This window comes from Sciurus carolinensis, chromosome 6 (assembly GCF_902686445.1).
Source record: "Sciurus carolinensis chromosome 6, mSciCar1.2, whole genome shotgun sequence".
NCBI classification, from domain to species: domain Eukaryota; kingdom Metazoa; phylum Chordata; class Mammalia; order Rodentia; family Sciuridae; genus Sciurus; species Sciurus carolinensis.
This window is the reverse complement of record NC_062218.1, coordinates 141,259,036-141,276,177: the sequence shown is the minus strand read 5'-3', so window position 1 is coordinate 141,276,177 and position 17,142 is coordinate 141,259,036. Positions and strand designations below refer to the sequence as shown.

Below are 17,142 nucleotides of genomic sequence, written 5' to 3'. Positions count from 1 at the left end.
TGACTTGCGGACTGTGGTGCCAGGACTAATAGTTCTCAGGGCATTCCCATGTCATCCAGGGAGCTCTTGATCTGAAAGCTTCAGGACTCTAAGGAGTCAAATTATAATAGTGGTATGTGGGGCAAGGAAATCATGGATATGGTCTTCTCACCTCATGAGGAGTGAAACAACACCTAAATGTCTTCCTTTCAGGACTCTCAGCAGACATGGGTTATAAGAGTGCAGCCTGACTCAGTGTAGGTGACTCAGGACAAACCATTCCTCACAGTGGAAATTGTTCACAAGATAGCCATCCGAGCTTTGCCAATCATGTCTTCATGAACGGAGAAGGAACATGAGGCAGTCAGGATGGTGCAGAGATGACTACAAATCAGGAAGCTCTGCAGTTTAGTCTCAGAGCCAGGTCTGAGTTTCATATGTAGTAACAAACAACTTGATACATGCTTTCTAAGAACCATTTTGTCTTCCTCTCAGCCCATGAGGAGGCACAGATTATAGCATGTCCCTTCCTGCACAGCTGAGGCATGGAGGACAGCACCTCCAAGAACCTAGGCCTTGTAGATGGGGTGCCTCTGAGACTCCCTTCATGGTGGAAGTTCAGAGGTAAGAGTTGCAAGTGGATGGCTGACATGAGTGGGGACCTGTGTCTTCAGTCAGCTTCACAAGGTGGCAATCTGTCAGCAAGATGTCCTGCTGGACGGGTGGCTTCCGTGAGTGATGCTGGGAGTGCCACCTTTTGAAGAAAGGAGAGATGACTTTCTGAAATGATTCCTGAAAGCAGCGAGACACCAGGCTATAGATAATGGGCTTGATAGCTGAGCTCAGATAGAAGAAGACACCTGGAATAAGGGAGAGACATGTTGAGAAACTGAGTGAGAGGCACAAGAGGGCGAAGCACAAGTATTTAACAATGACCTGGTGTCCCTGGTATGGCTCTTTTGGAAGTGATGATACACACAAGACATTCACTGAGAATACAAAATGCTCTGAGCTGATCTAACACCTGTGCAATTAGGAATCAAACATAGAGACTATAGTCTTGGAAAAATTTAGGCTGGCATAGGGTCTCTCTGAGATAGTAACTTCCTTTGATCTCTACATAAAGAAAATGTTCCCATAACATTAATAAAAGATGTTTAAGAATAAGAAGGACGAAATTTTTCTCATTGTAATTTTACTTAAATCTATAATTGGAAGCTGCAAGTGATGGAGGAATGGTAAATCTGCCAAGGTTTGGTCCCTGCTGAGATTCCTTATAATGTTGAAAAGCTCTTTAAAGAAGAATGTCCCCACATCTCTCCCTCCCTACCTTTCCTTTTCCCTTGATGGCTCTTATACCTTATTGAATAATTGTGCTTACAGTTTATTTTGTCCACTAGCATCTTGCACACAATCACTTTCCTATTTGTCCTATACTCTTCTTAATTACTATGTCCTATATTATTTCTCCTAGATTCAATATGAGTATAAGAATGGGAATCTTAGGACATCATATATGACCCTGGTCTTGCCTTGTTCTACAACCTTAAATGAACACTGGTATTTCAATTTCTTCCAAACTGTAAAATGGAGAATAAAAAATTAGGTAAGTACTGGCACTTCAATTTCTTCCTAGTTATCAAATAAAGAAAAATTCCAGCCTAACTCATTTTCCCTGACTGGAAGATGGAGCATCATGTCGAGATATGATTCATGGTGGGTTGAGAATACAAAGCAACTCATGGGTACTGTGGTCAGCAAGCTTCCTATTACCTTCATTAACATGATCCATGGCAGTCGGTGCTCCCTATGCCGTATGTATAGGATGGGCAGGGAGGAAAATAAAAGGAGACATTACTATTGACTGTTCATTCATTCAAGAAATAAGTACTGACTGACTCCTTACTGAGTGCCAAGAACTTCAAGGCACAAGTAAATTGTCTAACGACGTGGGATAGTACTGTGAAGGCAAAATGCATAGCTCAGTTCAATAATTTATGGTACAATATTTGTTAAGAGCAAACTATGAGCTATTGAGTCCTAGTATGATAATTTCCATAATGGCTTGAACAAAAAGAGAGTGATGGTCATGATCCATTTAGCGGGTATGGCTGGAATCCAGCCTGATCTTGAGATGAATGGGAAGTGGCTGAGGAGGAAGGGAGAAGGTGCTGCAATTAGAAGGCACAGCATATACAAAGAATCAGGAATGGTTGTGTTGTATAGGAATCATGTGCTCTATAGCTAGTTTGCTTGATAAGTGTATATTCTACTAATGGAAATCCTATACTTTGAAATATGGAAAGGCAAGTTGGGCATTTCTGCAGTGCTTAATAGTTTGAGACTTCATATCACTTGCAAAGGAGGGGAGGAGAGATGGTATCTTAACTGGATGGTGTCATTATTGAAGATTAATTTGGAAATCTTGGCCAGGTTGCCTCCATGCATCTGGAGAGGTTGTGGCCAACTACTCAAGTCCTATGTGGACTTCTAGTGTTTTCCATCTTATTTGGAAACTCCTGTAAATAACTAAGAGTCATAAATATTTTTGTGATTTGAGCCTGAACAGTAAATGAGAAAACACAAATGTACTAATGTCTAGGTAAAAGCTTGCCACACAGCCTGCTGAGTACAAAATGATAGTGACAGAAAGGAAACAAAGCACACATTATTCAGTGTACATTCTATGCTATTGTTTTAGTTCTGCACACATCTCGAGCTCTCTCCCTGGCTGTGTGTTATAGATAATCTGAAGAGCCCAGTTCTTCTTCTAGCAGAACTGGAATTTTGACTATAAAATGGTTTATAATAATATCTATTTAACAACTTTTGTTGGTCACAGAAAAACAGCTGCCATTTGTAGCCTAAAATCTCTGTTATACTCACTGATTCGCTGCCTACCTTCAGTCTCTGGTATCCAGAGCAGGGGCTATTGCCATTTTACAGCCAAGAGACTCTGGAATGAAGGCAGCCAGGGACTCCAGCTCTCTCAGCATTAAAAGTGCATTTGGGGTGCCAAGTCAGGTGCTCTTAAGAGACTTTCTACCACGATTTCCACCATATTCTGAAGTATCCCTGACAAGGAGAGTTACAAGAGCCTAACAGCATATCTTGATACCCAGGAACCCACTTTGACTGCTTTCATGAGCCCACAGGAGATTAAGGGACAGGGCATTTACTAAATAAGAACAAATTTAATCCCATGGCCCTTGGGGGAAACTAAAGAAAGCACCCTTAATTATTTTCCTGCTGTAGCCCTCACACTTAGAGTCCAGGTATTCTATAAGGCAGCCTTGGAAACAGACTGCTGTTTCTTTTGGACCAACAATATGTCTAATCAATCTTTGCATAAAATTCAAACCAAGTGTCTTCACTCCAGGAGGGCAGATCCCCCTGATATTTTGCTTTATTCTGGCAGCTAAGCAAGAAGTAGGAAAATCTGCAGTTGCCCAGGCTCTGGTCACACAGGCAAAACAGCTAAGTCTTTACCTGACACGACATGCATGAGGTTGAACATGGCAGCCAGGGACTCGGTCCACTCCTCCACAAAGCTGAAGAAGAGGCGATGAACATGGATTGGGGTCCAACAGATGGCAAATGCTAAGAACAAGACAACTGAAAGAAAATAAATGCTAGAGCAAAAGGCAGAATAGACAAGGATAGTATAGGTTTCTCACCAAGTCATGCATTCCTTCTAGAAGTTTTTCTCTCCACTTTGGTTAACCTGCAGTCCTTACAAGCAGACAGATCCCAAGGAGCCCCTGCATAGAAAATTCAAAGCCAGCTCAGCAAAAGTAAGGCACTAAGCAACTCAGTGAGACTCTGTCTCTAAATAAAATACAAAATAGGGCTGGGGATGTAGCTCAGTGGTCCAGTGTCCCTGAGTTCAATACCTGGTACTCTCCAAGAGCCAGGACCAAAACAACCAACCAACCAACCAAACAAACAAACAACAACAAAAAACCCAACATCAGTGACTTCATGGGGCTTTTTTAGTCCTAAATGCCACATAGTTACCACATATGTTCTGTATGTAATTTGCCTTGAGGATTCACTTCTTTTGAACCTTCACTTTTGATTTGGAAAGTATATGATAAATATCTCTCTTGTCAGTAACTCTCATGAACTAGTACAAAACAAAGTGAGAACTTACAGAGCATCCTGGATCTTTTTCTGGAGGGTCTTTGGATAACTCTAGTCATTTTATCTGCCTCAAGGAATTTGGTTTTCTTCAGCTGAAAGGGAAATGGAGAGAGATGGTAAGAACAGGAAACATTTTTTTTTCTTCTTTAAAATCTGAAAAGTATCATTCTAATGCTCATTTTGAAAAATCAAATAAATCCTTTGGGGAAATGTAAGAACATGTTATAGGTTTAACAGTGAGTTAGAAGCAGAATTTGATCCAGGTCATTGAACTTGACTGGATAGATGCTCCTTTGTGTTTTGCTGCACAGTGTAGAGGGTTCCCTCGTGGCAATACAACCATTTTTCATATGCAATTCTGTAGAACAGTAGTTCTGTGGTCTATTAATATGTGTTTCCTAAAAAGTGTTAAGTTCTGAAGTTAAAAAGTGTTATCTAGGTTTTTCCGTTCACTCATTTAGTCATTCATTTACTCATCTATTAGATGTCTATTAGAGTGAAGTCCCTCTGCATGTGGGAGCCAGGCAGTAGAAACCACATGCAGGCACTCTTCCTGCCTCCTGAAGGTTATAGGTTCCATCGTGGGTCTCTCAGAGTCTTTGATATGCTAATGGGAATTAGGATTCTTCAAGGGGTATGGGGTACTATCCCTCCCCACTGTCTATACCCACATCTTCCACCCCATCCCAGCCAAGGGAGAATGGTGTTTCATTAAATGCCTTCCCCAAACCCTCATCAGTGAATTGTCTGGCACAATATTGACAAAATAATTTGTTGTTGCTGTTGTCTCTTTCAATTTTTTAAATTTTATTTGTTCTAATTAGTTGTACATGACAGTAAAAAAAATGCATGTTTTTCTGAGTTTAGGTGATAAAATGTATTCATCCTAATTGGATTCAACCTCTGAAAATTTCAGTTATCACCACTGCCTATACATCAAACTTTCTTGCCCAGTTCACATTCCACCTCTTCCTGGAAGACTTTGGTATCTACCTTAGCCCATTGGGTTCTCCTTCCTCCTGACTCCTGTAGCATGGAAAATCTTTATTGTTGTTCTAGTTGTGATTTTTTTTTTCTTTCTCATTTGTGTTAATTTTGATTTCTGAGGATTTGAGCAAGAAAATGGAAATGTTAAGGATTCATGATAAAATACAATCAAATGTATGGAAGTTAATATAGTATCTACTTACCTACCAATTCCGTAGAATTTATTTCCTTCTTTTACCAGTAGCATCCTATGGTACTTTACTGGTTCTTCTTCCCCATTCCCAGTCATTAGTTTGGTTGGGAATGAACCCAACTCAGGCTCCAGGAATTGTCCTTTAGTAACCAAGGCTCTCAGATTGTCTTAGTCTCTAGTTATAGTGACTTAATAATTGGGTCCAGCAACATTTTACCTATTTGCTTATACTTCTGGAAATGGAAATTTGATTTCTCTTTCTATCAGGCTGCAGGAGAGAGCCCTTTTTCTCTGCACGCGAGGTCTGAAATTACAACAGCTACCTTTTATTTGTCATGAGAAGAGAGCTTGGAGCTACCAGTGGGTTGCTGTGTAGAGTCAAAGGTTAAAAGCAACACCACAGAAAGAAGAGTGAAGAAAGAGAAACAAGCTAGGTCTTACATGTTCTCTGTTTTACTGGATTAATTTTTGCCAAAGGCCAGATCTACATAAGGACTTTTTAGGTCTCTGACTCCTTTGCGTTTTGCCAAACTCTGTACAGGTTTCCTGTGTAGCAATACAACCGTCCTGACTGATTAAATAAGGCCATCCAAGGCCATCCAGTGGAAGAAAATACCCAATTATCCTATGTCATCTCATGACTAAATTAGGATTAGTCTGACTTATAACTAGATAGATTCGTACTCAAGGCAAATAAGAAGTTGGTACGATTATGTGCACTAAAGGAACAGGGCTGTAAGAAGCTATGAGCTTCCTGGGCTAGATGACATTTAAAGGGAATATTTTAGCAGAAGTATTTAAAATAAGATAAGTCATTAAAAATTGCCTCTAAGGTTCAACAAATCCATATTCTGTCTCCCTAACAAAGGTATCAGCTGCTGAAGTCAGATAGCTCTCAAGACACCACAGGGCTAAGCGTCTGCCTGGATGGCTAACAAGCCTGTCATCTGTCTTGTGACTGTGCTGAGGTTCTATGCATGTGCCTATGTTTTCATAAAGTGAGGGATTAAAAGTCCTATAAGATGGGACCCTTCAAAGTTCCCGAGAACTTAAAAAGAAACAAGGGAATTGCTGTGCAGCAACTGAGGAATAGAAGAGGAAACTGAAGGTGGTAGGATGCTCTTAATACACTAGTAAAATAATACTTGTAGAGTGCATATCTCAGTGCCTGGCACGTGACACTCAGCTAGTGACATCTAATGGCTATCATTGTGATTCTGGTTGTTGTTCCAAGCTCACTCAAAATACATAATGAAGACTGAATTTTTTTTAAATAAAATTATTTATTTGCATAGGTGAGTCATTCATGTGTATTAGTGGGTTCTTTCTAGAAATTCTTTCTCCTGCTATCACTCACTGAAAAGCACTGCTATCGTGATGCAAAGTAGCAGCCAGATGCACTGAGAAGAAAAATAATTTCAAGGTTAAAATAGCACATCAGACTACAACCTTTAGCAGTGTGCAATTAATCTTTTTATTATTTCTTGATCTTAAAAGTTATAGTTGTTATAAGATAGTTATTCCGTTATTAATAATGAAAAAAAATGAGATCTATTATTCACTTCTTGGCTGGGATTAACAGTGGAAATATCTCCAGCCCAAGGGATAAATTTCTTAAACATCAAGCAAACAGTTCACATAGCTTTTTATGAACACGCCCCTGTGCTAGTGTACTTTGCACTGAAAGATAATCGCCTATTGTTACTTTGCATCTTTCTTAGAAGACAGTGACATAAGTTGTTAACTGGAGGAAGAGTGAAAATTAAATTTTACGTATGTTATAAATGTTTCCAGATTATTTGAGTGGTTTACATAATAGAATGCAATTTGCCTCACCAATGTTAAATGCTCTTTTATCATTGAGTAATTACATTTTTTTGTCAGATGTAGAACAAAGCAGGTATTCAACCATTAATTGCTTCTATATTCCCCCAAAGTTTTATTTCAAAACTCAGCAAAAACAGGAGTGAAAACTATGGTCACTATCAGGGAAGTTCAGGAGCATTCTGGCCCCACCCACAGCTACAGATCATCCAAGTAGAGGGGGCCTCACGAACTCAATTATCATTCCCTCTATGGAATGTAAGGAAAGAAGAGGTGCACAACTCTGAGCATGCTTTACTCCAAACTGTGTGCAAAGTGCCTTGGAAGGACAGGTAGAGACTGTATTTACAAGAAGCTCTGGGTCCTTGAAATGGGAAACCTCTTCCACCATGAGATCAGCCTGTCTCTGGAGGCAGGAATGGAAAGAAGAAAATTGGATTTTCCACCAGTTCTCAAAGGGCATGAACTCAACTTGTATAGTTCATAGGACAATTCACATTTTGATTTGGGGCAGAATGTCCCCATGCAGAGAGAACCAGCTGGCTTTCAGCTTTGTTTCTATGTGGAAATCTGGGGAGTCAGTCTTAGTGCTTTGTTTTATGTAGAACTTATTGATATTAAATTGCTGGGTGTCTGAAATTTTTTTAAAAATCTCATAGATCCAAAAGGTACTTCCAATGTTTCCAGTGCTTTGAAAGGACAGAATTTGAAGCCCAGAAAACGAGAAGTCCCTTAGCCTCATCTCCTCATTGAGGTTATGGGAGAAATAAATTAAGAAATCCACAAAACAGAATTACAAATTGTAATAAAGAAAAGTTACTAGGAGCCATGAGTACCTACAACAGGGACTAGGAGATCTGGAGAGCTTCCTTGAGGAAGTGTGATGACTGAGTATGACTTAGAGGATAACTGAGAGTTAAAAGGACAAAGTGGTAGACGGCAGGGACATCCAAAAAGGGACGAAGTGCCAGCACAGCACAGAGCTGACTTTCCTGGCTTCCAGGGCACAGATGACACTTCTTTCGGGAGTGACTTCCCGAGCAGGTGGCTCCTTTCCTGGTATCCTCTGGTACCTGGGTAACCTCTCATCCATCCTTCCCGAGAACAGGATGTCTTGAGTTGTATTACTCACAGAAAGCAAACTGGGTGGTTTACAACCTGTTCTCTGTCACTCAGTTCCTGATTTAAAACAAAACAGAACAAAAACGGTGAAGAGACCTTGGCCTGAGCTCACAGGCTCGTTCCCTGTTGTCCTGCCGGTCGGTGACTCTGGGCATGGGACCTGGCACCCACACACTCCCATGGAAATTTAGTTATCCAAATTTAATCCAGAAGACAGAACCTAACCAGTGATAATGGAAGCAACTGGGAAAGATGCCCATAAGCTGACATCCCCCACAATACCAGCTCCAACTGGTGTCACTGATACAAAGCAAAGGCCAGGCAATCTCGAGGGTTGAAATAAAGATCTTAAGTAACATGATGGTGACAGAAGTTCATGAAGAGAGACCATCAATCTTCAAAACAAGATACCACACCTCTCTTACAAAGGTTGGTGATATGAAGCATTGCTTGTTCGTCGCAGCACAACGTAACAATGTCACAATCAACAATGTAACAATGTGACAATCACATTTCCCATTGGAAGATTCTTTATCCGCCCCAGTTGTATGGAATCAAAACCCACCATGACACCAGCTTCTAAGCCTGAGGCAGGAGGATCACAAGTTCAAAGCCAGCCTTAGCCTCAGCAACTTGCAAGACCCTGTCTTGAAACAAAAACAAAAACAAAAAGGCTAGAGATGTGGCTCAGTGTTTGAATGCTCCTGGGTTCAACACTGGTACCAAATAAATAAATAATAAAAAAAAAAAATGTAAAAAAACCTTGATACCATGCTTCACTTGAGGAGGGAGGGATTTAGAAACTTGTATCATGGGATCTGTTCCCCCCATTAGTGCAGAAAACAACTGTAGTGGCACTTATTTGATATGGATGAAGACTCATCTTGCTTTCTCCCAAAGCACCTCACTGTCCCAGAGTTTACAACCCAGGAAGTGGCAGTGACAGGGACAACAGAGTCCTTTTCACGCCACTGGAAAGAGTTGAAACATTATTTCAAGACAAGCATCATGACAAATTCATAAACGCTTAGCTTTCGGGCATTGAATGCCATGGAATTGGAATGTATTATTAAGGTTTGGTGCTGATTCATTTCTGTAATGGAGTCAAGAAATGCCCTTTGTTTTGACTTTCAAGATCCCATGAAAGATCATCTGCCTGCACAGTGCTCATGTGGTCAATGACTTTACCTGTGGATGCCGATCGGGTACCATGTTGGGATTCTTGGTTTTTCAATTAATGTGAAAACTCACAGTCTTAAACTGGTGAATTTTAGTTTTTCCCCAAGGTTTTTAAACCAATCTGACTAGAATAGGATAGGAAACTGACAAATCTTTTCAGAGGTGCTCATCTGAATTACCATGAGTTCCTCATCTCTTAGCGCTACTAATGCATTCTCGTTAAAAGTTATATGAAAATCTTCATTAGAGAAGTGCCACTTGTCAATTAAATAAACCTAAGAATGAAGTTTGGTCTTGTTCCTAATTGGCTCAAATACAAGTTGATGTCACTAAGTCTGGACTGTAAATAATGGGCAAAGCTATTTTCTCTAGGCCTCAGCAACAACAAACACTAAGTTTTCAGTAGGAAAATGTAGGTCTTTTTGTTTTGTTCTGTTGTTTTTATCATGACCCAATTGCCTAGTAGAGGCTGTGTATATGATGTTTTTTCAGAGGGTAACCTAATAGCGAAATTATGATTCTTTTTTCTAAGAACAGCCTGTAATTTTCTGCATTGAGACATAAATGACTGTGACCAGCTAAAGAAAATGTTCTAGGACCCTGAAACTTTTTGAGTTTATTTTGTTACTCCATCTCTTATATCTCTGCTCTCAGGAGCAAAAGGGTAGACTTCAATGAACTCAGGCATACATAAGGCAGGACAAAGTAGCAGAACAGAGAAGAAAACCAGCTTATTAGGTATAGGCATTTCATGGTGAATTGTGGATGTTAGATCTGAAAATAAGTGCCTCTTGGGATAGTTACCATCCAAACTTTCTGTTTAGAGATGGTAGACTCAAGTAGCTAATGAAAGTTCCCATTTTGCTTTCTAGTTTAGAAAATTTGTTTTATTTAATTCTGAATGTGATCTTGAGCCCTGGGAGGACTTATATTTTGTTGTATTTCATCCTGTTAAGTTATAACTGCATATAGATCATACTCTTTATCTAGGTTTCTTTGAATTATTGGTGCCAACTCAGCAGAGAGTTTCAGAATTTTTCCCCCTTAAGTAGTAATACTTCATATTCAAACAGCCTGTTCTTTTGAAACTATTTTAAAAAAAATTCAATAAAGTTAAGAAAAAACAGCTGTGACTTTATGACAATGAAACAAAATGAAGCAAAGGTGATAGTTGGGTAAATTTTATCATGTTCAAATTTAAATATTTCCCCCAATTTGACCCCAGATAAGTGCTTGGTATTGGAGAAAATGATAAGTTCTAGGTGGGGGTTTCTCTTATGACTGAAGATATTTGAAAATTTGTAGGTGTCTCTTCCTCTTAGTGAGATGCACAAGTCGTTCTAAGATGATGGCTAGGAGCTGCTTTGGGGTGACATATCACCTTGAGAATGAAAGGCCACCCTTCAGGAAGAAACTGACATAGCACTCTGCCTGATTAAGTAAACTCCAGTGCTCAGAGGTCATGACACTCAAAATCTGTTCTTCTTACATAGACCTTAACGTTCATCTTAGGGACAACACGTATTCAAAAGGTTCACCTGTGGAATTCTCTGTTTTGACAATTCCCTTTCTCAAAGATGGACTGAGATGGGAGTACATTAATTGTCACATAGATTCAGCCCTATCTTAAAGCACAGGATGTATGCGACTATTTTGTTCTCCTTTCATTCATAATACACTCCTTCCCTAGAGGAATCATACTCCCTACAGTTAGAAGGGGTCTTAGATATGACCTGATGTGACCTTTTGTTTTATGCATGGAAAAGTCGTTCCAGGAGAACTATGTGGCTTCCCTAAAAGCATATTCTGTCAACTGAGGACCTGAGAGTCTAAATGGTCTTAGAACTGTTACACAAGCTACCTTCTTACACAAGTATAACACTATCACAGTCAAAACTTGTACCTCCATGCTTCTGAGCACAGAATATACCAGGAATTATATGGACTCAGTTCTACCCTTGTCAAACATAGCTTCTCTCAGCTAATATAGTCCTAGAAATTGAAATAAAGAAATGAAGGCAGGAATGAATGAATTGTTGCATGATATAAGCGTAGGAAAGAAGCAACTAATTATAACAGATTTTTCAAAGTAATTAGTACTTGTCTTAGTTCCAGATGTCTCTTATTCACATTTTCTTTTCATTGTATCTCATGTGGTCTGTTTACCTCCCCATTTCTCAAACTCCACCTGTTTAAGAGGAGATCAAGTTGATCTAATTAAGGATATATACATACACATACACATAAATTTTTAAAATTTTGTTATTTTAATCAACCAGTCAAAGCAACCACAAGGAAGTATTCGACTTAATGTGTCTGTCATAGACTAATAGGTAACTATAGTTCATGTTATACTCAGACCAAGTTAGTACAGAGGAAAATGTCAACACAGGCAGTAGATGGGGGACAGGAAAGAGACAGTAGGGTGTGAAAGAGTCCCTCAGTGTGTCCACCATGCCCAGATAGCCTGATGTGCTTATTCAAAGTGAGGCTCCACCTCAGACCTCCTGAAGCAGATTTAACTCTGGGTAAGTTTTCCAGCTTATTCTTATAAAAAAAAAAAAAAAAACTTAGATATGAGAACAAGTATAGAGAGAAGAAATTATTATCTACTGGAAATGGTATGTGGTTATGGATTTACAATTTAATTTTAGGCAAGTCCTTTAATTTTTTAATTCTCCATCTGAACTCATCCTATTTTTCTCTTTGCTCCCTTCCAGTTGTTTCCAATTCTTTTTTTCTCTGAACTATAAGCCGCTGAAAATGAAGGAATGCTGCCGAGTCGGTTAGCCTGGATACTCACCCTAAGCCCCATGAGGTAGTAGAGGACACTGATGAGCGTCATGGGGAGGATGTAGAAGAGGAAGGAGGTGACCTGGATGATGAAATTGTAGCTCCACATGGGCTTGAGGACTGCACAGGTGGCAGAGCCAGGAACCCAGGTCTCATTGAGGGTGTGGGGGACCCTAATGCCATAGATGATGGTACTGAGCACGGAGAAGATGAGGGAGAAGACCCAGATAAGGCCAAGGATCCTGCGAGCCCTCCGTGGGGTGCTCTTCCTCTGGGCGCGGAAGGGATAGAAGATGCCCACGTAGCGCTCCCCGCTGACGGCAGTGATGCTGAGGACTGAGGCGAAACACACCGTCTCAAAGACAGCGGTCTTGAAGTAGCAGCCCGGGTGCCGGAGTAGGAAAGGGGAGTAGCTCCACACCTCGTAGGCTTCCATTGGCATTCCCAGGAGCAGGACCAGGAGGTCACAGACGGCCAAGCTGAACAGGTAGTAGTTTTTGGGTGTCTTCATTGTCTAGTCCTGCAGAATCAGCAGGCACGCCAGAAGATTGCCCACCACCCCCACCACAAAAATCAGTGCATACACCACAGACAGGGGAAGGAAGAGGTGGCTGTGCCAAGACCCACAGAGGCAGCCCTCGGAACCGTTGAGGTTCTTCTTGAATGAATCTTCCAGAATCCAAGAAGCATTTTCAAGTATTTCCATCACTGGCAGTAAAATCCAAGATCTGAGCGTTCCTTGGTGTGAGGTTTGGTCCAAAGCAGAGCCAGATAGGAAAGAGAAAGCAAGCCAGAGCGCCCAGGCTCGGTAAAGGAGACTGGGGTAGAGAGGGCTGCAGTCTCCAGCCTGGACTGCTCAGGCTGCTGAGCACTGAGGAAGGACCCTGGAGACACAAGCCCCGCCCCTCCGCCGGCGGCTGGCTGATGAGCTCCTGGAAAACACTGTACCCAAAGATGTGCCGGCTTCCTGTGCTGGAAGGAGGGAGGAGGGAGAGATCCTTTCGTGAACTGGAAGCAGCTGGGAATATAGCGCACACCGTCTATGACTCTGGAACAAATAAGGAATGGGCAAGCAGTCCCCACCGGGCACCTTGCCAAGTTTCGGGAATCTGGGTGGAGATACAAATGCAAGTTGTGCCGTGATAAGTAGCAGAATACAAATCACCAATGATCCTTGTCACCTGTGAAACATGACAAAATGGGGAATCAACAGATTTTTCCATTCAAAAGATTTCTCAAGTTATCTTTTTCCATTGCAGATTCAGGGCTCTCTGGAAAGCATGGTCAATGTGACATACAGTCATAGAAATAGAGAAAAATAGGAAATTCGTTCACATTCCCAGTCTCATGTCCTTATTTGCATCACTAATTTTACTTTGTTCAACAAATAACTAGAGATTTCGCTGTGCCCCGGGCAATGTTTTGAGCTTCATGGAAACATCATCAGTGAACAGGAAATGCAAGGTCTCTAGCCTTGCTCATCTGCTCTTACAATAGTGAATTTTAAAAATACAAGTGAATTAACAAATGAATATGATTTTAGAAAACAGATGACAAATAGTTATTTATCAAGGATAGAAGAATAGAGTTACTTTATACTAGGTAGAGGGGAGTGAAGGAAGGGGAAGGAATATGAGGGAAGGAATGATGGTAGAGTGAAACATTATTACCTCATGTACATGTATGACTGCATGACCGACGTGATCCTGCAATATGTACAATCAGAAAAAATGAAAAATTACACTCCATATATGTATGATCTATCAAAATGTATAAATGCATTCTACTGTCACGTACAATTAATTAGAACATATACCATAAAAAATTTAAAACAATCAAGGATAAACAAATTTGTTGCAATATTACACTTTGGGCTGAGGTCAAAAGCATGAAAAATAAATCAATTTGAAATTGAGTATTATGATACCTCCAGCATTGCTCTTTATGCTCAGAATTGCCTTGTCTATTCTGGGTCTTTCCATACAAAATTTAAGACTTTTTTTCTAGTTCTCTGAGGAATGTCATTGGTGGTTTGATCCAGATCACATTGAATCTGTAGCTCCCTTCTTAATATGAACATTTTAATATTAATTCTGCATGCCCATGAACATGGAAGTTGTTTCCATAGTGTCTACTTCTGTTTCTTTTTTCAGCATTCTGTAATTTCCTTGTAAAGATTTTTTTTACCTTGCATAGACATATTCCTAGGTGTTTTTTTTTTTTAAGCTATTGTGAATGGAATTATTTTCCTAATATTTTTTCTTAGTGGATTCATTGTTGGTATACAGAAGTGATTGATTATTGTATGTTAAGTTTGTATCCTGTCACTTTGATTAATTCATTTATCATATCTATGTTCTTCTAGGGGAGCCTCTAGGATCTTCTAAGTATAGGATCATATCACCTACAAATAGGCTTTGACTTCTTTCTTTCCTATTCATATCCCTTTTATTTTAATTTCCCAACGAAATGCTTTTGCTAAAATTTTATGTACTATGCCATGTTTGGTGACTCGTGCCTGTAATCCCAGCAGCCGGGGAGGCAGGACGGTCACAAGTTGGAGACCAGGCTCAGCAAATTAGTGAGGCCCTGAGCAATTTAGCAAGACCATATCTCAAAATAAAAATTAAAAAATGTTGAGGATGTGGCTCAGTGGTTAAGACTCCTGGGTTAAATACCCATTACAAAAAAATTCAAGTACTATATTAGAGTGGTGAAATTGAACATCCTTCTCCTGTTTCTGACTTTGAAGGAAATGGTTTTAGTTTTTCCCAAATTACACCACAGAGCCATAGTAACAAAGACAGTATGATGCTGGCATAAAAACAGGCACAAATATCAAAGGATTAGAATAGAAGTTTCAAAGATGAACTCTCACAGTCACCTGATTCTCAGTGAATGTGCCAAAAACATACATTGGAGAAAAGACATCCTCTTTAAAAATGGTAGTGGGAAAACTGGACCACCATATGTAGAGGGCTGAAACTAGACTCCCATCTTTCTCTCTGCATGTAAGTCAACTCTAAATGAATCAAAGACCCAGATATAAGACCAGAAAATACATAACTCATAGAAGAAGACATAGGGGAAACACTCCAAAATACAGGTCCAGGCAACAGCTTCCTGAATAGAAATCCTATATCTTGGGAAGTAAAAATAATAATTAATAAATGAATTCTATCAAATTAAAAATCTTTTCCATAACAAAGAAAATAACAGTGTGAAGAGACAAAACAAGAGAAATTCTTTCCAGCTACTCTACTGAGGGAGAAGTTATATTCCAACTGCATGAAGAACTGAAAAACTCAACACCAAATAAATAACCCATTCAGAAAACAGGCACATGAACTAAACAGATGCTTCTCCATAGAAGTTCAAATGGTCAACAATTATATAAAAAAAAGTTCAAGATCTTTAGCCATCAGGGATCGCAAATCAAAAACTACCATGAAATTCCATCTCTCTCTAGTCCAAATGACAATTATCAAGAATACAGCAATAAATATTGGCCAGAATGTGGGAGGGGACCTCTAACACACTGTTAGAGGGAATGTATACTAGTTAGTGCAACCACTATGAAAATCATTTTGGATATTCCTTAAAAAACAAAACAAAAATGATCATATCATGTAATCCAGTTATATCACTCCCTGATATTTATCCAAAAGAATAAAAGTCAGCATGGTTTGGAAATACATGCATACCCATGTTTATAGCAGCACAATTTACAAAAACCAAGTTAAGCAATCAGCCTAAGTGTTCATCAACAGATGAATGGATAAATGTTTGGTATATATACATAACAGACTTTCATTCAGTCATGAAGAATGAAATTTTGTCATTTGTATAAAAATATGTAACCAGAGATCATGTTAAACAAAATAAGCTAGACTCAAATATAAGTGTGGCATGTTTTTTCTCATACATGGAAGGTAGGAACTGAAACTCATTAAATTACGAATATGCCACAATGATACTATTTTGTGTAATTAATATGCACCAATTAAAAAGTCAACTGTAAAAGTTAAAGTACATTCCCAATAAAAGGAATATCAACTGCAAATGTCCTGAGGTAGAAAGAAGTCATGATTTAGAAACACCAAGAAGACCTGGATAACTGGAACTTCATAAGTGGTGAGAAGATTATGAATAATTAGATTGAAGGAATTGGCAGGGACCAGATCATATCCACTCTTACACCATATAATTTAAACGGAGGGGATTTAGATCTGATTCAAGCTGCAGGCAGTGCATGCCTGTAATCCTAGCAATTCAGGAGGCTGAGGCAGGAGGATCACAAGTCTGCGACCAGCCTTAGCAACTTAGAGAGACCTAGTCTCAAAATAATAAAAAAGGCTGGGGACATGGGTCAGTGGTTAAGCACCCCTAAATTCAATCCCTGGTTTAAAAAGGAAAAAAAAATAAAAAGAAATCAGAGATAGGAAAATCTGTTGAATAGCATTAAGTGACTGCAAACATAGAACAACCATTGAAGATTCAGAACTGGAGCCCTCACACTAATAAGTTTGATGCTGAAATCACTATAACAACCTTTAATACATTTTGCTGATTAAGCAGGAGAGCAATTCAATTTTATAGAGGCTTATATCTCAATGAGATTTTGCATCTCAAATTTAAAGGGTGGAGAGTCAGATTCTAAACTTAGGATAACAAAAGGTACTTCCTATGTAATAGAGCAACAAATGGAAGATTAAAAGGCACCTCCTGTGTTGACAGGGAGGATCTAATAACTAGAAGTTTGTTTAATACTGTGTGCCATAAGAGTTTCAGTGCATGGAGATGGTGTGGGAGAGAAGTCATGGACTGTGGTAATTTGGGGCTTCCTGGTTCTACCTCCTACTAGTTATATGACCATAACAAATGTTTTCCTTGTTTGTGAGTCTGTTACCATCAGAAAAATG

General features: G+C 39.6%; 1 protein-coding gene and 1 pseudogene across 1 annotated transcript; one reads left to right on the top strand and one right to left on the bottom strand.

Moving 5' to 3' along the window:
- Positions 1-561: 561 nt before the first annotated feature.
- LOC124987367 (neuromedin-U receptor 2-like) lies at positions 562-12,929 on the bottom strand. Its single transcript, XM_047556578.1, is given in 4 exon segments — positions 562-839; positions 3,469-3,594; positions 4,133-4,214; positions 12,231-12,929. Coding segments are annotated over 4 exon segments (1,146 nt in total). The 5' UTR covers positions 12,927-12,929; the 3' UTR covers positions 562-597.
- LOC124987368 (mitochondrial nicotinamide adenine dinucleotide transporter SLC25A51-like) lies at positions 8,768-9,627 on the top strand (annotated as a pseudogene).
- Positions 12,930-17,142: the final 4,213 nt, after the last annotated feature.